The sequence below is a fragment of the Bos taurus genome, chromosome 1 (assembly GCF_002263795.3).
Source record: "Bos taurus isolate L1 Dominette 01449 registration number 42190680 breed Hereford chromosome 1, ARS-UCD2.0, whole genome shotgun sequence".
NCBI classification, from domain to species: domain Eukaryota; kingdom Metazoa; phylum Chordata; class Mammalia; order Artiodactyla; family Bovidae; genus Bos; species Bos taurus.
This window is the reverse complement of record NC_037328.1, coordinates 71,501,134-71,527,272: the sequence shown is the minus strand read 5'-3', so window position 1 is coordinate 71,527,272 and position 26,139 is coordinate 71,501,134. Positions and strand designations below refer to the sequence as shown.

The following is a 26,139-nucleotide window of genomic DNA, read 5'->3' as shown; positions in this document are numbered from 1 at the left end:
AGAGCATATGCTGGCATAAACTGTTACATCACAGTTAAGTGTGAAACCTTGCTTCAAAATATTGCTCATTATTAATTTTCAGAAGATGCATCATAGGACCATAGGAGTAACTGGTGGGCAAATGGCTGAGAAATACCAAGTACAGAACAAAATACCAATTACAACAGATATAAACTAATATATATATTAGTTATCTATAACTAGATAACTAATAAGGACCTATTGTGTAGCACAAGGAAGTCTACACAGTACTCTATAATGACGAATATGGGTAAAGAATCTATAAAGAGTGGATATATGTATAACTGAGTCACCTTTCTATACAGCAGAAACTAACACAAAATTTTAAATCAACTATATACTCCAATAAATTTTTTTAAAAGATACTTTAAAGATTCGATGTATTTGGAAGTTGTCCATTTTTAAATGATGGGTGTATCTAAGAAACCATAACAAGGAAAGTTAGAAAATATATGTAACAGAATAAAAATTTTACCAGAATTTGTTGCATGCAGCTGAAGATGCTCAGTGCAACTAAATACAATGTGGAATTTTGAATAAGATCCATTATTTAATGGACACTAGCATAAAATCTTGTGAAATTATGAACAAAATCTGCACTTTAGTTAATAATACTGTATCACTGTATACTATTTATTTCCTGGGGTGAGGGGGTTGTGTTTTTTTTTTACAACATAGTATTTATTCTCAGAATTGGATTAGAAGTTTCAAGTCTCATTCAAATTTTTTTTTTTTAAAAATCACCAAGATAATAAACTTTCTAGACTTTTAGCAGTAATATTAGATGCCAAAATACATGGAATTATATCAAATTTTGAGAGAATATAAATTAGAAATCTAGCATTCTCAATCATACGAAGTTACACAAGTGGAATTAAAATGTCATAAATTTTTTAGCTAGGCAAAAATTCATAAGTTTTCTAATATATATATATTATATGTACCATATTATTTATGTGTGTGTGTGTGTGTACAAAAGCTTTCCTACTACCTTTGATAAAGTCTTGAGAAAGAAGAACAAGAAAAGACATGGAAAATTTGGAAAACAAACTAAACGAAATGGGAGTACTGAATATGAAGTAGAAACAGTGAACAAACTAGATAAAAGTAAAAAATCATTGTATAGTCCAGTTGTTTTTAAACATGGATGCTTGTTAAAAGCACATCTGGAGCCTTGGAGGAAAAAATCAATACCTGAGCATTTGTATTTTTCAGAAAATTCGAATATCCATATGGATTTTAAAAATTACATGGTTTTATGTTAAATGGTAGTTTTAATGATAGAGAATTCTGTTATTTTCTGTTGACCGGTCATAATACGGTGGTATTAAGTGAATAATAGTTACATAATCACAATAGTAAAAGGTGTTTATCAGTCTTTACAGTCAATAACCAGATAAAAAATAAAAGCTAATTATAATCACAATCCATAACAGAAGCGTAATTAATCTAACAATATAAAATAATTGCATACAGTTTTGGTGGCTCAGTAGAGTGATATGGCAACACATTACCATTGTTTAGTGGTTTATATTTACTTTATTAATTATTCCTCCATCCTTCATATTATTGTCACTTGCAATCTCTGTTACATTGAACTTTACAAAACAGTTCTTCAAGTAGCAAATGGATTTCTTGTGCCTTTTAATATTAAACACTTCAAGTTCTTTTTTATTAAAGATACAACTAGACCAAAACGAGATTATGAGGTGGATGGAAGAGATTATCATTTTGTGACTTCAAGAGAACAAATGGAAAAAGATATCCAGGAACATAAATTCATTGAAGCTGGCCAGTATAATAACCATCTGTATGGAACAAGTGTTCAGTCTGTGCGAGAAGTAGCAGAAAAGGTAAGTATCAAAGTGATCTCAGAATGAAATTTCTAATCATATACACCTTTGACAGTATGAAAGAATGATGAGATAGAAACTTTTAATTCATAAAATGTAGGTGCATGTTGCAGCATTGATTAGTTTAAGCAGTGTTATAAATTTATTCAACTAAATATTAACATTTAGGTTAATTTTAGAAAAATATGTAAGATAAAGTAGATTAAGAAGATCAACAGTCATTGTTGGTTGAAAATCACGTTTGACTTTGGCCATGGCCACAGGTGAGATTCAGCACTCAGAGCCACTAGGGGCCTTAGCTCACTGCCCGCTTCTCCATGTGGGGAGGTGAAACCCAGGCACTGACACACACACAAAAAAAGATCAACTGGGAAAATAAGAATAGAAATGATAACATAAGTCTTTCTTAAGAGGCCTGTGTCACGTGTACTCGGTCATGTCCAACTCTTTGCGACCCTATGGACTGCAGCCCACCTGGCTCCCCTGTCCGTGGAATTTTTCTAGGCAAGAATACTGGAGTGGGCTCCCGTTTCTTCCTCCAAGGGATCTTCCTGACCCAGAGATCAAACCTGCGTCTCCTGCAACTCCTGTATTCACAGGTGGATTCTTTACCACTGAGCCACTTGGGAAGCCCCCTCTTGAAGAGGGATGGGTGATTATTTTGAGGTCCTGTCCATTTGCTAAAGATTGACCTTTTGTTTAGCTCTAGCTTTCCAACATCTAGCATAATTAAGAAGCTAAGATCAGCAATGTCCATCAATAAAAATGAACCAGATGTTCAAGATAAGTGTGAGTTGCTCTTGGTACTGAGACTAGACAAAAATTTCCCCTGAATGGTCATTTAATAAAAGACAGAATGGAAATTCTCAATAACACTGTAACAGCAACAGATTTTTTGAAAGCAGCCTGATGATATATTGACCTTGGGTTAAAGCAGTCTTAATGGTAAAGTCAAAACAGTGTGCTCCACGTGTGCTGCTTGACTTAAATAATTTTTGGGCCTAGAGAATAAACATCAACAAAGTATTTTATACCTTCAAAACTATATAGTAGTTTAAGATTTAGTCATGAGATATCTACAAAAATACAGCAGTAATTCAGCATCTCAGTTTTCCATCTCTTAGTGCTCCTTTTTCTACTAAGAGGTTTGATTAATTCTTAATTAGAACTAATAATTAGAGCTAATTCTAATTAGTTTAAAAATCATAAAAATGGACATGTTCAGTGATGATAGGAATTTGGGAAAATAGAAAATCCTATTAGATATTATTAAAGGGGGGTAAAATGAATAGAACTTCATTTGAGAATAATTTGGCAATACCAAATAAATGTATACAACCTGTGACTCAGAAATTCTACTTTTTGATATCTAAGTAGAGGTTTTGATATCTAAGTATGTGTAATGATATGCATAGTAGAACTTTACAGTAGTGTAAAATTAGACTCAGCAAAGGAGAATGAATAATTATTTATGCATGCAGTAGGATGCAGCAGCTAAAGTGAATAAACTAGAATATCGACTAATTGTGTGTAGCCACATTAATAAATCTCAAAATTGTAAGTCAATAAAGTTGTAAAAGATATATACAGGATGACACTATTTACGGAGAAGGCAATGGCACCCCACTCCAGTACTCTTGCCTGGAAAATCCCATGGATGGAGGAGCCTGGTAGGCTGCAGTCCATGGGGTCACTAAGAGTCGGACACGACTGAGCAACTTCACTTTCACTTTTCACTTTCATGCATTGGAGAAGGAAATGGCAACCCACTCCAGTATTCTTGCCTGGAGAATCCCAGGGATGGGGGAGCCTGGTGGGCTTCCGTCTATGGGGTCGCACAGAGTCGGACACAACTGAAGCAACTTAGCAGCAGCAGCAGCAGATCTTGTTTTCTAAATACTATCCTCCATTAAAAAGATCCAGAACTCATTAGTATTATGGCTGATTCCATTGCGAAAGTACAAGATCAGCCTAGAACATTTTGCTATGCCAAAAACTAAGGAAGTGCTTAAAGAATGATACAAGTATTCCAGAAAGACACTGAAGTCAACCTGTAAAGTCCCCAGTGGCCAAGTTTGGAAAAATTAAAATATTAAAATGATACACAGAGAATAAGAATCTAAGAGTTCACAATGGTATAAGTAAATACATGAATAAATAAATAAGTGGATGTAAGGGAAGCTTTACCTTACATTATTAATGTCTACTAATAAAAGTTAGAGGGAGTAATGGAGTTAGATCTCTCTTGACAACTACCATAATAACTGTTTAAGGCAAGAGTCACCAGTGTATGCTAAAATTATTGAGTGAATTAATTACTATCTGATGAGAAACAGGATATTTACGTAATTTCAACATATCCTTCCCCAAAATACTTATCAATTATAAAAGGGAAATAGTAATCTTACAGTGGTGAAATCTGGCAGACAAAACCTTTAAAAAGTGATCGGAATTAACATCAGGATTTCCCTGGTGGTCTTGTGGTTAGAAATCTGTCAGTCAGTGCAAGAGACATGTATTCGATCCTTGGATTGGAAGATCCCACATGCCATGGAGCAAACTAAGCCCTCATGCCACAACTACTGAACCCACACCGTAGAGCCTGTACTCTGCAACAAGAAAAGCCACTGTAGTGAGAAGCCCAAACACCATTATGAAGAGTAGCCCCATTCGCCACAACTAGAGGAAAAAAAAACCTGCATACAGCAACAGAGACCCAGCACAACCAGAAATAAATTTAAAAAAAATTTTTTTAATTAACATCACTAAAGAAAAGTATTAAAATCACTAGTAGACATCATATGCTTCCTGGACTGAGCATGATGGACTGAGAAAGATGCAACATCTTTTCTGTACTGTTGCTGTCAAAAATGTGTACCTGCCATCTGATGAGAAACATTAGGCAAACCCAGGTTGAGGCATATTCTCTGAAAAAAATATTCAGTACTATCAGAAATATCAAGATCATGAAAGAGACTAAAGAATTGTGCCAGCTGGACAGAGACTAAAGACACATTACAACTAAATGCAATGTGTTGTCCTGGACTGGCCGTAGAGCAAGAACTTTTTTTTTCCTTTTGTGGTAAACGATACTAGATGACCAACTGAAATTGTACTGTGGTTATGTAAGAGATGTTATTGAGTTCAGGAAGTAAGGAGTAAAGAAGTTGTTATGTCTACAATTTGTATACATAAATAGAGAGGGATAAAATAAAGCAAATAAGATGTAATATTAATGTTTCAGTGTAAAGTTTTTTAATTTCTAAGCAATCAGGTAAAACTAATATTTAATAAAAGTGGGTGGTGGGTACATGTATGTCTGTTATTTACTTTTCTGTGTGTCTGAAGTATTCATACAATATTAATTTTTTTTTATTTTAAATATTCCTACTAAATTGAAATTACCATTCATTGAACTGGATTCAAGCCCTTAGATTTCAAGATGCATTATGGGGGAATACCTGATTTTAGTGCTAAGTCACTTCAGTCATGTTCAACTCTTTGTGATCCCATGGACTGTAGCCCACTAGGCTCCTCTGTCCACAGGGATTCTCCAGGCAAGAATACTGGAATGGGTTGCCATTTCATCTTCTGGGGATCTTCCCAATCCAGGGATTGAACCCAGGTCTCCCGCATTGCAAGTGGATTCTTTACTGTCTCAGCCACCAGGGAAATGTTATAATAAAATCTGTTTGATAAATTAGAAGTGAAAGTGAAGTCGCTCAGTTGTGTCTGACTCTCTGCGATCCCAAGGACTATAGCCTACCAGGCTCCTCCGTCCATGGAATTTTCCAGGCAAGAGTCCTGGAGTGGATTGCCATTTCCTTCTCCACGGGATCTTCCCAACCCAGGGATCAAACTCGGGTCTCCCACACTGCTGGCAGACACTTTACCATCTGAGCCAAGGGAAGGGACAAAAATCTTCAACATATGTGGTTAGTGAAAGTTGCTAAGTCATGTCCTACTCTGCAACCCCACGGACTATACAGTTCATGGAATTCTCCAGGCCAGAATACCGGAGTGGGTAGCCTTTCCCTTCTCCAGGGAATCTTCCCAACCCAGGGATGGAACCCAGGTCTCCTACATTGCGGGCAGATTCTTTACCAGCTGAGCCACCAGGGAAGCCCAAGAATACTGGAGTGGGTAGCCTATCCCTTCTCCAGCGAATCTTCCTGACCCAGGAATTGAACCAGGGTCTCCTGCATTGCAGGCAGATTCTTTACCAGCTGAGCCACCAGGGACCCTATTTAACATGGAAATACTCCTCTTTACTAAAAACCTTAATGGCCTTTGGCAGTGAATTTAAGTAAGTCAGGAAAGTTTCTTAAATTCAGAACTGGGGTTTTCAAATGTTCTAGTTTGTGATAAAGTTTTCACTGCTCCCCATCAAGATGAAAAATAGGATAGGATAGTGGTAATATATATGCAGTTTTAAAAAGTCTTCTTTATCTTAGGCTTTTACCTTCTTGTTTGATCATATATTCTTTTATAAAATGATTATGATAAGATGGTAACCTTAGGATATATTTTAGTACCCTTTCTCAGCAAAATAAAAGACAGGAACCCCATATTTGTTGCCATTTTGAGAGATTACTGGTCTGTGGAAACTGCGTTTTTATTCCTTTTTAAATGTAATGTTTGAGAATGGAAAATTAACTATCTATAGTCATTATACATTGTCTTCATAATAGAAATGACAGATTTGCTTAAAGTGAACAGAATCCAAACATAATAATTAAGATTTTGTATTTCTAGGAAATATACTTGTGATATAATTGAAAATACTTGGTTCACTTATTTTTCTTCTCTATCCCCTCTATTTTAGGGCAAACACTGTATCCTTGATGTGTCTGGAAATGCTATAAAGAGATTACAGATTGCACAACTTTACCCAATCTCCATTTTTATTAAACCCAAATCCATGGAAAATATCATGTAAGTATAAATTCCTAAGGCACAGCCTCTAAGTACAAATCCAGTCTCTGTTACTTACTAGATTGGAAAATTTACTTACCCTTTTTGCATCTCAATTCCTTTGTCTGTAAAATGCAGATAATAATAGTATATCCACTTCAGAGGGTTGTCATGAGGATTAAATAAGCACTCGCGATACTATCATAATCAACATTAATATACTATGTATTAAGTAACATTGGAATTTTTAAGTTTAATCACATGGATCTACTACTATTTAATTAGATGGTGCAGCTCTGATAAAGAGAATCAAATAATATATAACTTTATCTAATAGAGGACAAAAAATAGAATTTAAATAAATACTAAAAGAGGGGAATGAGCAAATAGAAACATGATATACAGATAGTAAGATAGTATAAATTAACCCAAATGTTTAATTAATTAAATGCTAGCCTAAGTGGTCCAATTAAAAGACAAAAATTGTCAGAAGAATGAAAAATAAATAACTATATGTTACTTTTGTAGAAAAGGAAAAATATCTTTACCTTTTACTCCTCTAGGTTCTCAGCTGGGCCTCTAACAAAAGACAAATTAACAGGAGAAAAGCGTGCAAATCTACATTTTACGGTCACATAGGATGCTTCATAAGGAAATGAAAACTCAAAGAAATAGTTAAACCTGAACACTTTTATACTAGGTTAGATGAAGAGTGGAGAGTGGTGGGGAAATTTGATAGGACCAGAGGATATGACTTAAGAGTAGTAACCTGGTGGAAACTTAGTAAGGCTTGTTCATTCAAATTCTTTCAGCTTCCCTCTGTCTTCAGGGATAAGGATGCTGCTTTTCTTTAGATATAGGGAGGTTACCTCTCACATGAGGGTCTTTTGCTTCAGAGAAAGGTCAGAGAGTCCCTCCTGCACCTGTCATTTACACATTCCTTCAACTTAAAATGTTCATTATACCAAAGTGTCATATTTTGGGAAAGTGTATTTGGGAAATATTTGGGAAAACCCATCAGTCATATGACAGACTTTAATTATTAGTCTGTGAAAAGGCTGAGAGAGAAGGGGAAAAAAGGATATACCATGGAAAAACCACAAATTAAAGCTGGTTTATGCTACTTTCAAAGTATACTTCAAGTTAGAAGTATTACTAGAGATAAAGAGGGACATTCATAAAAGTTAAAGTTTTACTCCATTAGTAAGATACATTTATACCTTTGCTTTGCACCTTGAGTAGCACAGTAGGAGTGTAAATTGGTATATCCACATTGGTAAACTGTTTACAGTATCTCCTAAAGCTGAACATATACATTACTTAGGACCCAAAAGTCTCATTTCTAGATATACACTCAACAGAAATGTTTACCTGTGTTTACAAAGACAAGTACTAGATTAGACAGAAATACTATACTAAATAACCAGAAACTTGAAATTATCCAAATGCCCATCGTATGTACGTGAATTATAACATATTCACACAATGAAATATTCTACATTAATGGGAATGAACAGTCTCTAACCACACACAAAAGTATAGAAGAATCTGATAAATATAATTTGAGTGAAACAAAAATCCAGACCTGAAAGTATAAGTATATTCCATGGCCCCAAATTTAATCATTATAAAAATCAAATAGAGGTTACTCTTTGAGGGTTGGTTGGTGACTGGAGTGAAGATACTCAGATTCCTAGGTGCCGAGGTAATGTGCTCTATCTCAGTCTAGGTACTGGATATACAGGTAAGCGTAAGTTGTTGAAAACTCATTTATGATATTTGTCTTCTGTTAGAGAATTACACTTTAAAAGATCTGAAGAAATAGAAAAGGAAAAAAAGAATCTAGGCCTGTATTACTAAAGAACTTAACTCTATTATGGAAAGCCTTCCTACAAATAAAACACTGAGCCAAGAGAACTTACTGAATTCTACCAAAAACTAGGAAGCAATACTAGTCTTAAAAAGATTCTTCAACTAATTTTATAGGCATTAATTTAATACCAAAATCTGTCAGATACTTCACAAGAAATGAAACTGACAGACCAGTCTTACCATGAATATAGATGCAGAAATCCTTACCGAAATATGAGCAAATTGAATCCAGCAGTTTTTATAAGATAAAATATAACAGCCAAGTTGAGTTTATTTAAGGAATGCAAGGCTAGATTCACATTTGAGATTAATCCATGATAGAGGCAGAGAGAAGCTGGAGTAGGAAGCACCAGGAATTCATCTCCCCACCTAGACAACAATTGGGACTTGCAGAATTTCTCTGATGTGACTACAGTTCATCCTTGAACATCGCAGGTTTGAACTGCATCAGTTCAGTTCTGTCCGACTTATTGCCACCCCATGGACTACAGCACGCCAGGCTTCCCTGTTCTTCACCAATTCCCGGAGCCTGCTCAAACTCATGTCCATCTCGTCGGTGATGCCATCCAATCATCTCTTCCTCTGCCATCCCCTTCTCCACCTGCCTTCAATCTTTCCCACTGTCAGGGTCTTTTCTAATGAGTCAGCTCTTTGCATCAGGTGGCCAAACTATTGATCAGTCCTTCCAATGGGTCTACTTAAACATGGGTCTTCTTTCAGTAGTAAATACTGCAGTACTACTCAGCCTACAGTTGACTGTGTGGATGTGGAAGTATGGATACAGAGGAACCAAGTATATGGAGGGCTGACTGTGTGGAGGGTTGGCATCCCTAACCCCAGCCTTGTTCAGGGGTCAGCATCTGCCAGTGCAGGGGGTGCAGGTTCAATCCCTGATTGTAGAACCAAGATCCCATATGCCTTATAGCTAAAAAACCAAAACATAAAACAGAAGCAGTATTGTAACAAATTCAGTAAATACTTTAAAAATGGTCCATGTCAAACAAAAATCTTTTTAAAAAAATGGAAAGGATAGTCTGTTTAACAGATGATGCCACGAAAGCTTCGTATCCACATGCAAAAGAATGAAGGTGGACCCTTACCTAACACTACATACAAAAGTCAGCTAAAAATGGATCAAGGCCCTAAACATAAGACAGTAAAACTCTTAGAATGAAACATAGGACAGAAGCTTCACAACATTGGATTTGGCAGTGATTTCTTAGATATGACACCAAAGACACAGGTAACAAAAGAAAAAAGGGAGATTAGGTTAGACTTTGTGACTGCTTAAAGCTTTTTATATCAAAAGACACTACCCACAGAATAAAAAGGTAATCCATAGAATGGGAGAAAATATTTGTAAATCATAGATCTGATAACAGATTAAAATCCACAATATATAGAAAACTAAAACTCAACAACAACATAAAACTCAATTCAAAAATGGGGATAGGACTTGAATAGATTCATTTCTCCAAAGAGGAGAGATAAACAAATGGCCAGTAAGCACATTAAAAGGTGCCTGGCATCACTAATCAGTAGGGAAATACAAATCAAAACTACAGTGACGCACCACCTCACACCAATTACCATGGCTACCGTCAAAAGGCAGAAAATACATGCTGCCAAGGGTGTGGGAAAACGAACTCTTGTGTAGGTGGGAATATAAAATGGTACAGCTGCTGTAGAAAATAGTATGGGACTTTCTCAACATACTAAAAATCAGATGACCATATGATATTGGACCCAGAGATCCAACGTGGGTCTCCTGCATTGCAGGTGGATTCTTTATCATCTGAACCACCAGAGAAGCCCCTTTACCACAATTTTTAAAGTAATTTTAAAAAATCAGTGTATTGTAGAAAACAAACATGATTATTACCAAAGGGGAGATGGAAAAATGAATTAGGAATTGAAGGATTAATAGGTACACGCTGCTGTTGCTACTGCTAAGTCGCTTCAGTCATGTCCGACTCTGTACGACCCCACAGACTGCAGCCCACCAGGCCCCACCGTCCCTGGGAATCTCCAGGCAAGAACACTGGAGTGGGTTGCCATTTCCTCCTCCAGTGCACGAAAGTGAAAAGTGAAAGTGAAGTCACCCAGTTGTGTCCGACTCCTAGCAACCCCATGGACTGCAGCCTACCAGGCTCCTCCATCCATGGGATTTTCCAGGCAAGAGTACTGGAGTGGGATGCCATTGCCTTCTCCGAGGTACACGCTACTATATATAAAATAGGTAAACACCAGGGACCTACTATACAGCACAGAGAACTATATTTAGTATCTTGTAATAACATAAAATGGAAAAGAATCTGAAAAAGTATTTATAATATATATATGAAAAGAATATATGTACACATATAGATAAAACAGAATCACTTTGCACCTAAAACTAAGAGCATTTTAAATCAGCAATACTTCAGTTTTTTAAAAAGTCAGTGGAGTGTACCACATTAACAATTTTACAGGAATTCTCCTGGTAGTCTAGTGATTAGGACTTGGTGATTTCCTGTGGTGACCCAGGTTCAGTTTCAGTCCCTGGCTGGGGAATTAAGATCCCACAAGCTGCACAGCACATTCCGAGCCCCCCCCCCAAAAAAAGATTTTAGTAAAAGGTCATTTTAATGTAAAAAAAGCATTTGGTAAAATTAACATTTATTCATGACAAAACCATTTTGTAAACTATGAATAAAAGGGAATTTTCCTTAATCTGATGAAAGTCATCTACAGAATATCAAAAGTAAAAGTGAAGTCGCTCAGTCGTGTCCGACTCTTCGAGACCCCGTGGACTGCAGCCTACCAGGCTCCTCTGTCCATGGGATTTTTTCAGGCAAGAGTACTGGAGTGGGGTGCCATAATCTGATGAAAGTTTATCTACAGAATATCAAAGCAGATGTCATATTTGAAGGTGAAACACTGAAAGCTTTCTCTCAAGTTGGGAACAAACTTTCATATATCCATCATCCAGCTGTAATATAATTATCACCTACAACTAATCTTGTTTATCTATCCCAACACCTCCTTAACCCTCCACTCCAGATTATTTTGAAACAAATCCCAGACATTGTATGATTTCATCCTTACATCTTTATATGTATTTGAAAGATAAAATTTCTTGTTAAAAACATCACTGTGTGGATAAGGAAATGGCAACCCACTCCAGTGTTCTTGCCTGGAGAATCCCAGTGACAGGGGAGCCTGGTGGGCTGCCGTCTATGGGGTCGCAGAGTCGGAAGCGACTTAGCAGCAGCAGCAGCAGCTTTTGTTCTATCTTGTACAGAAAACAGTAATAGTATCATTGAATATGTTTTTTTCAGAACCATATAAATATGTCTGTAACATTAATACTTCCTTTTGAGACAAATATAAATTCAAAAGAGATTTTATTTAGAGAAACTGTTCTAACTAAAATTATTTTCCTTCACGCTAAGTGTATATTTAGATTCATAATTGTTGAGAGAAAAGAATTCACTGTAAAATAATGCCAACCTATATAATGCTATAATAAATTATTTTGTACTTAAAAAAAAAAATCACTGTGATGTCATACTGAAACAGTAGTTCCTTGATAGCATCAGATCATATTTTCTTGTTTCTTAAGTTTATGTTTTTTCAGTTTGTTTGAATCAAGTTCCAAACAAAGTCTATTCATGACAGTTTGTTAAGTCTTTTGATCTACAGATTCTCCCTCCCATCTTTTCATTTTTTCTGTTTCTTTGTTGAAGAAACCAACTCACTTACTCAGCAGTTTGACCCAGACTATTTTGCTGATTGCCTTCTCATGGTATTATTTAATGTGTTCATGTATCCCCTTTACTACCTTATAAATTGGTAAGTAGATCTGTAAGTCATATTTTAATATGAGATTTTCATCACAGTCAAAACTGACAAATTAATGTTTGGGTTTTTTTGGCTGTCCCGAACTAATGTAAGAAAGTGTTGAAACCCTTCTGTCATTCCAGATACAAAGCTACATGGTCAGTGACCGAATACAGTTTGCAATTACATTACATTTCTCAACAGGTCTCAGCTTTTCATGATTTTATATATGTCTTCTCTCCTTTGTCACCCTTTTTCAGAAGTATTACAATGTAATTATTAATTTCTAAATTTATTTGCCTAGGGAAATGAATAAGCGTCTGACAGAAGAACAAGCCAGAAAGACATTTGAGAGAGCCATGAAACTGGAACAAGAATTTACTGAACATTTCACAGGTTGGCATTATGTATAGATGTTTGTATGTTAGAATTTTGCTTTGGGGCCATAAGAATTGACTCATTGAAATAAATTTTGAACTATGTCCACAGTTACCAGTAGTAATAATAAGTGCTATCATTTTCAGAATAATTCATCTAATCTAGGTTGTAGTGATGAAGAATCTTGAAAACTAGTGTATCTTAGGTTGTTGATACGGAGAAGGCAATGGCACCCCACTCCAGTACTCTTGCCTGGAAAATCCCATGGATAGAGGAGCCTGATAGGCTGTCGTCCATGGGGTTGCGAAGAGTCGGGCACGACTGAGCGACTTCCCTTTCACTTTTCACTTTCATGCATTGGAGAAGGAAATGGCAACCCACTCCAGTATTCTTGCCTGGAGAATCCCAGGGACGGGGGAGCCTGGTGGGCTTCTGTCTATGGAGTCACACAGAGTCGGACGCGACTTAGCAGCAGCAGCAGCAGGTTGTTGATAAGGACAGCATGTATAGGAATAACTCATACTGACCAGAGGGAAACATTCAGAGTTGATTTCTTCTTACAATACTGATTTTTCTCTTATCCTGTATAAATTTTGATCCATTTTTAAGATATTTGTTTAGAAAGAGAAGAGTAGAGAGCAGTTGCCAAATTCAATTCCCAAATTTTATTCAAGTTATTCCTTAGGTATCTTTGGGTAGGTTTTTGTTGTTAATTATTTGCTTGAAATAATGATTAACTTATATTTTGTGTTCATATTATTAATAAGTACCATTAAGTATCATGGAATTTTAACCCAAGTATTTTTTTGTTAAGGATTTTTTAATAATTTCAGACTTAACAGAAAAATCACAAGAATAGTACCAGCACTTACATATACTCATATTCCACCACCGCTAACATTTTACCACATTTATACTTTTTTATGAAACATTTAAGAGTAAGTTGCAGATAGCTGTTCTTTTGCCTCTAATTACTTCAGTGTCTATTTCCCAATTGTACAAAGTAAAAATCACCAAGTCTTGCTTTTTGATAAACTTTTGAAATAAAATGTTTTCCATTTTACGAATAGGAAAATTAATAAAATGAGCTTTTTACTAGTTAAACAATACATAAATAGTATTTCTTCCTGAATAAGTGATTCTGGTTATTTTACAAATAATTGTAATGGTGAAGATAAGCAATTAATGGAGGTTTCTGATTCTATCATTACAGCTATTGTGCAGGGAGATACGCTGGAAGACATTTACAACCAAGTGAAGCAGATCATAGAAGAACAGTCTGGTCCTTACATTTGGGTTCCAGCAAAAGAAAAGTTATGAGGACTGATATTTCTCTATTTCTCTTTTCCACAGTCTCATTTTCTGCAACACTTCTTTGTCCTTTCCTTCTTGAGTCTGTCTTCATTACTTCTTTCTTGTTGAATCATATCCCACTCATCATGGTCTGCAGTTGCACTTATTTTTGATGTCTTAGTGTCTCCCTCAAGTTGTACTATCGGTATTATTTCATGTCACTGTTGGTTTGTGGCCATTTTTCACAGCTGAAGATGGAATGGCCTGACCAGCTATTAATAGGATTTCAGGAGACGGGGTAATTGTGGTAAAATTCCTTAATGTTTAAGGGAAAGTAACTTTAAGAGATTTTCAGAAAAGCTTTATATACATTCTTTCCAAATTTCAATATAAATGAAAGAAAAGTGGTTTTAATCAATGATTTAGTGAATTTTGAGCAACAATGCACGCTTAACTTTAATAGCATGGTTTGGCCAATATGTTAACTCTCAAGTCCTTTTCTCAATTGACTCTGTTATCAAAGCAAATATTTCATACAGATAAATAACAAAAATATATGTCTCTTAATTTCAAAATTAATATGAGTTAACTAATAATTTCACAAGGAATATTCATTTTTCATAAGCGTTCTTCTTAAAGTCTTTTATTATTTGAAGTTTGTTTTTTTTCCTCCCAGTAGATTTGCTAGGAATAACAGTGTTTAAATGTTTTTAATCTACTTGTGCAACACTATTTATAGTGTCCTACAAAAGTTGTTCATACATAATGATCATCACATTTTCTGAATTGAGGCCATGTTTAGGTGCTTGGGGAGCTCACCTTTTACACATAAGGTTGAGAAGATTTCATGGACATAAATACAAAACAGACATTACAGTGGTGATGTAGTATTCATTATGGCAGTGGGAAAGAAGTCCAGTAAGTAGTCTAAAACTTTAAATGCATTCTTAGAGGTCAGATTTTAATGAATATTTTACCCACAATAACTGACTATTTTGTTATAATAAAATATATATATATAAATATATATAAAACTTTCTTTAAACTCTGTAACTATGGGAATTATTTTCTTTACATAGTTGCACACACACACACAAACATATATATGTATATTTAAAATATATTTTTTCTTTAGCCACCTACTCTTTTTGTTTGGTTTTTAAATTAAATATTAATTGATTAGACTTTATCTTCCTTAATCATGTGAAGTGAAAATGAGAGTATGGTGGTATGGAAAGAAACCTTTAGGGAAATTAGGTTATAAGTAAAAACATGGGCATGTTCTCCTCTTTTCTATAAAAGTTTTCAGATGGTTCCTGGTTGGTTTTTTGTGGGGGTGTTTTTTCAGGGGGGTGATTTTTCGTTGTTACTGTTGTTCTGTCATTGGTTTTGGATTTGGTCTCCGCCTCTTTCCAGTTCTTCTTTATTCATAGGCAAAAGCCTCATGTGTATGAGTGTTTTCCCCTCAGACTGCACACCTTTCATCTCTTGTAGCTGCTCTGCCGTAGAGTTGCACAGATCTTCATGGTGAGCAATTAAGAAATTTTAGTGAAAAGTAGATAACAATTTCAGAAATCAGTTTCTCTGGTCTTTTGTAATACTGTTTGGCTTCCCATGGCTTTTTTTGGAGTTGTTTATTGAATATGTGTTTTTGACAGCCTCCTCATTACAGTTTCTTAAATGCATACTGGTTTGTAAAGAATTATTGACGTTATCCATTCCATTTATGAGAAAGAGGAGAACAGCTAATAAACTTTATTGTAAAATCTGTATGTTAAATGTGTCTTGTATTACAAAAGAAAAAATTATTTTACAAGCTAGCATTTTGGGGAAAATTTGGGGCATCACATAATTTGTAAACAGAATTCAAGGATTGTTAGGTAGATTTTGGAATTGAATATGTTAACACATTGAAATATATACCATAGGTGTTACATGCTGAATATAGTAAGTTGTTACCAAACATAAATATATCCGAAGACTGCTGTTGTCATTTGATCTCCAGACCCCAGAAATCATCTTATAGCAGGACCCAGCCTAGGCCATTTTGCAGCATTTACTGGTTGAATGTAAACTATCAGGAGGTTATAAAATGATGCCATTTATGTGTTAAATGTATTGCTTTCTGAATGTCCTCATTAAGTGATTTTTTGGGGGGAAGAGGATACTAACTTGTGTGCACCTTTCTAGATGGTATAGAATTATTAATAAAAGTACCAGTTGCTTAGTACTGCTGTGCAACAGCCACTTTAGTATAGTATCATTTAATTTTTTAAAAGAAGATACAAGTTACTGGCTCCACTCTAAGGCTTAAGCAGAATCACTTTGCCAAGCTTACTTAGCTAGTAAATGGCAGTGCTGGGTATCCGTATCAAAGTTTCTCTGCTGCGGGTTTTTTCCTGATAAACTAGGCTGCCTCATTTTTCAGCCCCTACTGTGTAAGGCACTATAACTTAAATTATGTGATATTATTGTCTCTTTAAAGATAAAGATAGACTTAGATGAAGGTCCTTGCCCAGAGTCGCACAGTAAGGACAGACACACAGAATACGGCATTCCCATCACAGCTGAAAGGACTATTTCTGGCAAACAAGTAAGCCTAGCACTGTCAAATTGGCAAAGAACCTCTTTAGGATTAAAAATGGAACACTATTCATTAGGGGGAAAGTCCACTATTTGAACACACAGGGAATACTACTATTTTGAAAGTTTTATGAAATATTCCATATTTATATTATGTTCCTTATGCTGTTCTCAGTTGCTCAGTCATGTCTGACTCTTTGCGACCCCAGCAACTGTAACCCACCAGGCTCCTCTGTCCATGGGATTTCCCAGGCAAGAATACTGGAGCGGGTTGCCATTTCCTATTCCAGGGGATTTTCCCGACCCCGGGATCGAATTCACGTCTCTTGTGTCTCCTCCATTGGCAGGCAGATTCTTTACCACTACACCACTTTGGTAGCCCAGTATGCACCTTAATACCATTAATTTGGCAAAAATAAAAGTACCTCTTAAATATGACTACATGTCTCTGGTTGCTTTGCTATTCGATATCTCTGCAGGGCTCTTCAAAAAATGATGGAGTGAGCTTCAGGCAGAAAGCACTGGTCAGCACACACCTGCTGAACCACTGCAGTCTTAAACTCCAAACACGGCAATTTGGGGACTTTACTGGTGTGGAAATTTTGTTTTCCAAAGTACTAAACAGTTACATTCTGAGATTCTGCCTTGAATACTCTTGATTTACAGGTAGTGAAACAGAAGCCAGAGATCCCTGTGTCTTAATCAAAGTTGTGCTGCAGCCAGGGACGGAGCCAGGATTAGAGCCTGCAGCTCTTGGCTCCTGAAACAGTTGTTTTTCTCCCATTCCAGGTCCTTTTCTTCCCCTTGTTGAGAACTTAATTAAGTGGGCTATTCAGTCCCTCAAATTTTGAATTACTGATTAAAAGAAAGTATCTGTGAGCTTGAGATTTTATTGAGGTGTATGAATTTAAAAGATATCAGAACACAAATTTCACTTTTCTGACCCAAGTTTAGATAGTTTAGTCCAATATTGAAGACTCTGTTTATCTCACTCCAGAATTGCACAGGATAGCTATCATTGGCTTTGGCAGCAGAAGACTATAATGTGAAGAATGTGGGCTATGGAATCACAGCTTGACTTGAACGACAGCTTTGCCACTTACTGGTTATATAACATTAGTTGGGCAAGTCATCTCATCCCTCTTTGTGTTTACTTATCTGTAAAATGGAGATATTTTGAGAATCAGTAAGATTACAAATAAAGGGGGCCCTTTAAAATCAATTCCCTTTTCCTTGGAATTAGAAGCCTGGATTTGTTCCAATTCCCTTTGTATAAAGATTAACTTGAGCCCTCATTTTGCTATATTTTAAGTGAGATGTGATTGACTTCTTTGCAGGGTTGTTAGTAAGGGTTAAATAAAGCAGTGTGTAAAAAGCACTTATTACAGCATCTGATACTTGACTCTCAATGTCTGTTCTTTCCCTTGCTCTGGAGTGTGTTTATGGTGCAGAAGACTGAGAAAGAAGAACATGGTCCCCCATTCTACATCCCTATAAATTCTGACAGACTTTTAGTTACAAAATTATTTTCATTTTAGTCAGTCTCTGTGACAGACTTTATTTTCTTGGGCTCCAAAATCACTGCAGATTGGTGACTGCAGCCATGAAATTAAAAGATGCTTGCACCTTGGAAGAAAAGCTGTGACCAACCTAGATGGCATATTAAAAAACAGACATTATTTTGCCAAAAAAGGTCTGTCTAATCAAAGCTATAGTTTTCCCAGTAGTCACATATGGATGTGAGAGTCAGACCATAAAGAAGACTGAGTGCCAAAGAATTGATACTTTTGAACTGTGGTGTTGGAGAAGACTCTTGAGAGCCCTTTGGACTGCAAGGAGATCAAACCAGTCAATCCTAAAGGAAATCAGTCCTGAATATTCATTGGAAGGACTGATGCTAAAGTTGAAACTCCAATACTTTGGCCACCTGATGCGAAGAGCCGACTCATTAGAAAAGACCCTGATGCTGGGAAAGATTGAGGGCAGGAGGAGAAGGGGATGACAGAGGATGAGATGGTTGGATGGCATCACCAACTCAATGGACATGAGTTTGAGTAAGCTCTGGGAGATGGTGAAGGACAGGGACGCCTGTTTTGCTGCAGTCCATGGGGTCGCAAAGAGACTCAACCAAGCAACTGAATAACAACATAATCATGTTTACTCATCTTCTTCTAAGGATTCCCACCTTTTTGTCAGAGATGCTGTGACTGTGACCTATGGTAACTCAAACATGGAACTGGAAGGCATCAAGATTTCGTAACCCATTCTCAGACGTCTCTGCAGTGTTAGACCCTACAGTTATAGCAAAATATGTAAAAAATATTAATTTTTGAGATACATGTCTGGAAAGCCTTAAATTGCCCTGATAAGGTACATTTTCTTTCAATTTAAGAATAAAACAATGACTACTACTCATTGACTAGTTTCTCATTCACCTCCTACTACTACCAGCTCTTTCTGCATTCCACCCTCAAATACAGTTACCTGAGAACTGGCAAAACAAACCTTGGTCTGCCAGACAGCACTGTGAACAGAATTGGTTGTCAAGACTTTTAGGAACAAGTACCAAAACCTTACCAGGGAGAATTTCACACTAGAGTTTTTCTGGTGGCTTCTGTTACCTAAAGTGGTAGTATATAGATAATGGGAAGAATTAGGGGAAGGAGACCAGGGGACAGTGAAGGTTGGAATTCTGTCTCACCATCTCTTGTTTACTTTTTATTGAATTATAATATATAGAAACATATGCCTCATTGAATTATTACAAACCAACATCTCCCATGTAACCAGCTTGAAGCTCAGAGAACATGACCAGCACCCCAGGCACTGCCACCCCCTCAGCTCACTCCCAGTCACTACTTCTTACTGCAAAGAAGCCACTATCCTAACTTTCTTATTGTATTTATCTTTCAGTTATGCACAGTAGAATGGTGTACATTCTGTGAGTGTTGATATGTGCATAGAGTCATGTAACCACTCTGACAGAAATACAGAACACTTCCATTATCTCCAAAATCCCTCATTCTTGCTCTTATGTAGTCAATACTTCCTCCAGACCCAACTTCTGATAACCACCAATCTTTTCTTAGTAACTGTCTAGTTTTACCTTCCTCAGAATGTCATATAAATGGAATCGTATCACATATGTAGCATTTAGGGTGTGGCTTCATTCACTTAAATCAAAATACATCCAAGGTTCATCCCTGTTGCAGCAGGTATCAAGTTTGCTAATTTTCATTACTGAATCGTAGTCCGTTTATGAATGTACTACAGTTCGTTTTTCCAGTCACTGAAGAGATCTGGGATTGTTTCCAGTTTTCCCGGCTATGCTTTTGTACTTCATTACAGCCATAAGCCTGCAGGAACTAGGAGCAAAGCCGGAAATGGGTCTGATCTGACAGACATGGCAGGCCCTCCCCAGGCCCACCTTTATCTCTACTGTGAGCATCACGCATTTTGGCAGTTGCACAGGAGCCTGTCATCCTAAAACAAACTTTAAATGCAGAGTAATAGATCCCAAGAGCCTGTTTACAGAACAGAATTGTGCCTAAAGTAGGAGACTGCTAGAATAAGCAATTTAGGACTTGTAGAATTTCAGGTTCCCAGGAATAACACTCAGATGATCCAGTAGCTAGATGTGCCAGTTACTGGTGCCAGATTCTCAGTTAGTTTCCTAAGGAAACTATAGTTTATTTAGGACAGTAGTAAATAAGAGAGTCATATGAGCAACAAATGAAAACAACTATTTGTCAGACATGAAATTGATAGCCTTATAATTTAGAAAACAGTCTGTGAAGAGACAGCCCTACCTAACCTTTTAAGAAAATCTAGTTTGTTGAACACCCACAGACTGTTTTTTCTTTTTAATTATTAACTATCAATTTTATTTAGACGTAACCTCTCTCAATCTTAAATACTACTAATATTATGTGATGAACAGAAATCTAATTTTAGTGCTACGTACTCAAGGAATCTGAACCAGAGTTGGCCTCCTGGTTGATTGGTTTGACTCTCAACCATCTTGCATATAGATGGAACACTCATCTTGTGGCCTTTTCTATTATCACAACATGACTTGATTTCTCATGTGTTTTCAAAAAAAAAAAAAAAGGTCATGCCTTTAAACTGGTTATAGACTAAAGCTTAAGAACTACCTGGTCTTCACTCAAAGTATTTGAGTACATAACCACCCCTACTTCTGCTACTCAGATGTTAATGACAAATTTCATTTGGACAGTTTTTAACTACAGTAGAATAATCTTTTTTAACTATACAGAAGTCAGTGCACAAAGCAATTAGCATGTGAAACAAGGTACAGTGAATTTTCTGGTGGAAGTAAAGACTAGAACAAGTGATGTAATCTTTCTTTAGGATGTCTAAAATTAGGTTCATTTACCTCACAGATGGGAGGGCTAAAAACAAGAGGAAGGTCCATATGTTCCACACTATAAATCTCTACCAAAAGGTTTTCTAAATCTTGTGAGAGTCATTTAATCAAAAATATCTACTTCCCTAGTGGTATTTAAGACTAAAGATACCTTTCGATGATAGATCCATTTCTTTCTCTGAAAGTTCAGTGCTTGGTTCAGATTTAGTTTATCTGACATTCCTGACTGCTTCCTTACGAGGAAAAAAGCTATACTAACCTTTTAACTATTTTTCTACCTTTGGCTAATCATAGCTGAACTTAATGGAATATTCTCTCCATCACATTCTCTTCCTCAAATATCTAGTCACTAGATACTATTGATTCTTCCTAAGCATATTTTCCTTGCTGTCATTTCCACTGTTATCACTCTAATCCAGGACCTTAACCCAGTCTCACCCCCAGGCCTGGATTATTGCAGTAGCCCCTTAAATCCTTGCCCAACTTCTGATCCCTGCCTTGCTAATCCACCAGATGCCTTTTCTTAAAATGCAACTTGGATCATGCATCTCTTCAATGACCTTCATGGGGACTAAACACACACGAATCCATGTACCTGTATAGTTCCTGGAACGTAATTTGTGGCCGATAAATCATCTACCTCCCCAGTCACCCTTAGTCACACAGCCTCTGCAGTGCTTGTCTTGAGACTGGTGATCATGCAGATTCCTACTATGCTAATTGCTGAATCCTCCCTACCCAGGTCCCCTGACCAAGGCTCCACCTTTCTTCAAGGACCCCCTGAGTCCCTCCTGCAGAAGCCTTCCCAGTTACAGTCCTCGATGCCCGAAATCCTGCAGTACTTACTGGGTGTCCACTTAATACTGAGCACGTGCTCTCTGGGCTGCCTTTGCAGATGAGCTGGGTTCACCTTGTATTCCTCTGTCCCCCTAAGTGTCTGGGGCAGGTGATCAGGGCACACAGCTCCTCTACTTGTCCAGAGACTGCAGGCCTCTCAACAGCATGGTCATCTTCACTGCTATGGTTTTTAATGGGCTAAAAATAGCCTTGTATAAAGTGTTGGCTGTGTTTTCATTTGCAAATTGATAAGAGTTGGGAACATAGAGAATAAATGAGAGTGGATAAAAAGATCTGACAATAAATCTCTAAATTAGCTAAATTTTTGTGTTTAATTATAGCGCTTTCCTTTTCTGTTCCTGGAATAACAATCTCCCTTCCTGAACATGCTGTGTGACTTTTCTCTTTTTGTATCAATTTTGTCTTCCTGTGCATACGTTTTCATAATAAGTCATCTGAAATATCGTTAAGTAGCTGGATATGAATTTTTCTGAAAGTCTTATTGACAGAGCCAAATACAATATTGTTGGATTTTATTTCTTTGCTTTTTAGCTTCCTTTTATACTGGTTTCCATTCAGATTAAATCTATTCAATGAAATAGAGATTTATTAATAGTTTTTAAAGCTGTATCTCCAGAATTAATCTTGGAGCATTTTAATCTTCTAAATTTTAAAGTCTGGACTGCAAGGAGAATTTTCAAGGGGAAACAAACTTTTGTGGTTTGATAATTAAACTGAGCTCCAGGATGAGAGACTTACCCTTGAATGCAGGTCTGACTCAGGTGGTCTCCTACCCCTAATTTTACCCATCTCCAAGGAAGAAGAATTTCTCTTTTCAAGATCACTCTGCTTGTCTTCCTAATCTTATTCCTTCCATCTTCTTCCATCATCCTCTTTTTCTGTATCATTATTTTCCTTCCTGCATGGGCTACTTGTGCTCTGACTATATGATCAACTCTCTCCTATCCTATGAAACTTTCCCTTGACCCTGAATCTCCTGAAAACAACCTCTCTTCTCTTCCTTTCTTAGCCAAATATCTTGAGACACACTGTCCACTTTTCACTTAAATAATGTTTATTGAATGCCTGCTTATCCCAGGCACGGTGCTGGACATTGGGAATGGTGGCAGACAAGGTAACACTCAGGCCCTTGTGGAGTTCAGCCTCCTGGTCAAGCCTTAGCCCTTGCCATGCCATTGAAATGGCTTAGACAAAACTTCTGGGGATCTACTCCCAGTTTCTGTGGCTCTTCTCAGCCTCCTCCCTCCAACAGTAAAAGAGACCTTAACAATGGTAGTAATATCCTCAAACCTAATAGCTCACACTTAGAAATCATCCTCCCATTCAAGGCCCTGTGATGAGAGAATCTGCCTTTGAAAAGGTTACACATAAGGTATCATGTAGCCCAAATACAGTCAGTTCAGTTGCTCAAGTTGTGTCCAACTCTTTGCGACGCTATGGACTGCAGAATGCCAGCCTTCCCTGTCCATTACCAACTCCAGGAGCTTGCTCAAATTCATGTCCATCAAGTTCGTGATGCAATCCAACTATCTCATCCTCTGTCATCCCCTTCTCCTCCCGCCTTCAGTCTTGCCCAGCATCAGGGTCTTTTCTAATGAGTTGGCTCTTCGCATCAGGTGGCCAAAGTATTGGAGTTTCAGCTTCAGCATCAGTCCTTCCAATGAATATTCAGGACTGATTTCCTTTAGGATGGACTGGTTGGATCTCCTTGCAGTCCAAGGGACTCTCAAAAGTCTTCTCCAACACCACAGTTCAAAAGCATCAATTCTTCAGCGCTCAGCTTTCTTTATAGTCCAACTCTCACATCCATACATGACTACCGGAGAAACCATAGCTTTGACTAGATGGACCTTAATATGCTGCCTAGGTTGGTCATAGCTTTTCTTCCAAGAGGCTTCTTCTAAGTCCAGTTTCATAGGGTAAATACTTTTAGAGAAGCAAAAGCTTTTATTCACAAAATTTGCTTAATATGCCTACCATTGATCTCAATATACAAATCCAGATGTGTTAAACAGCAACTCTTAGGGAGTGATATAAGAAATAAGAATATCCTTTGATGACACATTTACCTCTGTAAGTGTTCACCATGCCTGATTTCTCTGTGCATAGTAGCCCTTTCAACTATCCAGAATAAAGTGGACTTTTTCCTAGTCATAGACATGAAAACTCTTAGAAAAATACAAATTATGGTTTGTTGAAAAAAATTTTAATTTTCCTAATATTCTGGGTAAAAGAATTGTTCACGTTTTGCTGTCTCATTAACCCCCATCTGCCCATACAGGTTCTCTGCTCCCTGTCAAAGGCCCTCTCTTCTGAGTCCCCAGAGTCTACCTTTGGTGTGTTCCATCCAGCAGCATTGGCTCCTTACAAGCAAGCTCCTGAATCCTTGGAGAACCAGAGCTGTGTCTCTGGTAGAAAAGGGCTCTCTGTATCTCATGTTATGAAATAAGGTCAGGAAGCCCCAAAGCACTGTTGCTTTGGCCCCAACATCTTACATAAGTGTTTGTAAAGCCAGTTCTTATTGTTTTTATCCTCTCCCTCTAACCCCAGTGTAAGTCCAGAGTGGGAACCAGCTATGCCCAGTGCCTCTGCTCCTCCATAAGGCTATTCCTGGGTTACATTACTCTCATCGCATCCCACCCATTCCTCTGATTCACTCAGATATGTCTGCACCCCAGAAATAGCATCCAGGTTCAAGCCCTGGCAGAGTTCCCCATTACACAGCAGCATCAATGCTAAGCAATGTCCATGCTAAGGTCAGGCAAATGGGCCTGAGGTAGAAGGCCCAGGAGCCCACCAACAGCTAGTTCCCTGATGCACCACAGTTGAGGAATGACTCCTAAGAGACAGGAAAAGAACCCATTATGAAAGAGCTCACCCAAGCTCTTAGCTTATAGGTGTTTGACACCTTATCAGTGTCACTTGGAGTTTTACTAAAGGAATAATGTAATGAACACAAATCCTGTCAGGAACTTCTGGTTGCTCCTGGAGTGTGATAAAGTGAGCCTTTTCATCCTCACGGAGTGAGGCTTGCTAAGAACACCTATTCCCTCTCCTAGGACAAGCTATAGCCCCCCTTCCAGGGTTACCTGCCATCTCTGTGTGAATTAGAGGTACCCATCCTCCTGATGGATCCAGCTGGGGATGAAGAAGCAGCTCCCACCAAACGTTCTCCCCTCAGATTCTCCAGAGCAGACAGCTCTGGAGATGTCAGGATGTCAGGGTCATCATGACCTGCCTTTTACAGGGGAAGCAAGCCCAGAGAGAATGAACTTGCCGAGATCACACAGTGAGTCAGTGATAACAAGAGATAAGGTCTCCTGAAGCCCAGCCCATGTGATTTCCACTGATTATCTCAGGGTGTGATAAGTAACAGCTTCATGATCCAATCAGAAAAGCCAAGGCTCCCTTCCCCAGGGAGCAGAGCAAACTTGGGGACTGACAAGGTTCCTTCTCTCTCACAGAGTATTCTTGTCCTCTACCCAAGACAGGGAGGGTCTCATTCCTGGGTACTCATGGCTGGGGGGGCCGGGGGGGTGATGACCAATGATGAGGCTATAAATGGAGGTAGATCACTGAGTAACCATTTCTGTTAGATCACTGAGTAACCATTTTTCCGTTCCTCATGCCGTCAGTATACATGGAGAACTACAATTCCAGTCTACTGAGAGCAGTGCTTCTTAAACCCTGCTGTGCACCAGAATCTAAAACATAGATTGTTGATTGTCTACCCCTAGAGTTTTTGATTCAGTGAGTTGGATGTGGGCCTGAGAATCTGCATAGCTAACAGGTTCCCAAGTGATGCTGCTGCTGTTGATTTGGGGACCACACTTTGAGAACCACTGGCCTAGACAGACAGACAACCCACTCTTTTGTCCCTCACCTTCTTCACTCTCTTCCTCCTCTCATCCCCGTCTTTGTCTTTTCTGCTTCCTCTTCTTCCCCGTCTTTACTCTCCTTCCCATCCACCAAAGCATGATGGGATGGGCCAGGCTCTGCCGGAGACCTGGGCTCCAGTTCCAGCACTGTCACTGTCTGAATGTGTGACCCAGGGCAAGTCACTTACCTGCTCCAGATCCAAGAAGAGGCAGGGAGATCCCCCCACCGCCAGTTTCTCCCCAGCCAGGACCGCGTCAACTTGAGGTCATGTCTATAGCC

General features: G+C 37.8%; 1 protein-coding gene and 1 non-coding gene across 17 annotated transcripts in view; both read left to right on the top strand.

The window, feature by feature from the left end:
* The window catches only part of DLG1 (discs large MAGUK scaffold protein 1), a 270,955-nt gene extending 255,030 nt beyond the window's left edge, over positions 1 to 15,925 (top strand). For all 16 annotated transcript variants that reach the window (XM_024994948.2, XM_059888069.1, XM_024994955.2 and 13 more), the window contains 4 exons: positions 1,702 to 1,874; positions 6,700 to 6,809; positions 12,787 to 12,878; positions 14,074 to 15,925. In XM_024994948.2, the coding sequence (XP_024850716.1) occupies positions 1,702 to 1,874; positions 6,700 to 6,809; positions 12,787 to 12,878; positions 14,074 to 14,180 (482 nt within the window). In that variant the 3' untranslated portion in view covers positions 14,181 to 15,925. The remainder of the gene's footprint in view (positions 1 to 1,701; positions 1,875 to 6,699; positions 6,810 to 12,786; positions 12,879 to 14,073) is intronic.
* LOC112448333 (small nucleolar RNA ACA64) lies at positions 2,098 to 2,224 on the top strand. Its single transcript, XR_003036703.1, has one exon. It is a non-coding gene; the product is annotated as a small nucleolar RNA ACA64 (small nucleolar RNA).
* Positions 15,926 to 26,139: the final 10,214 nt, after the last annotated feature.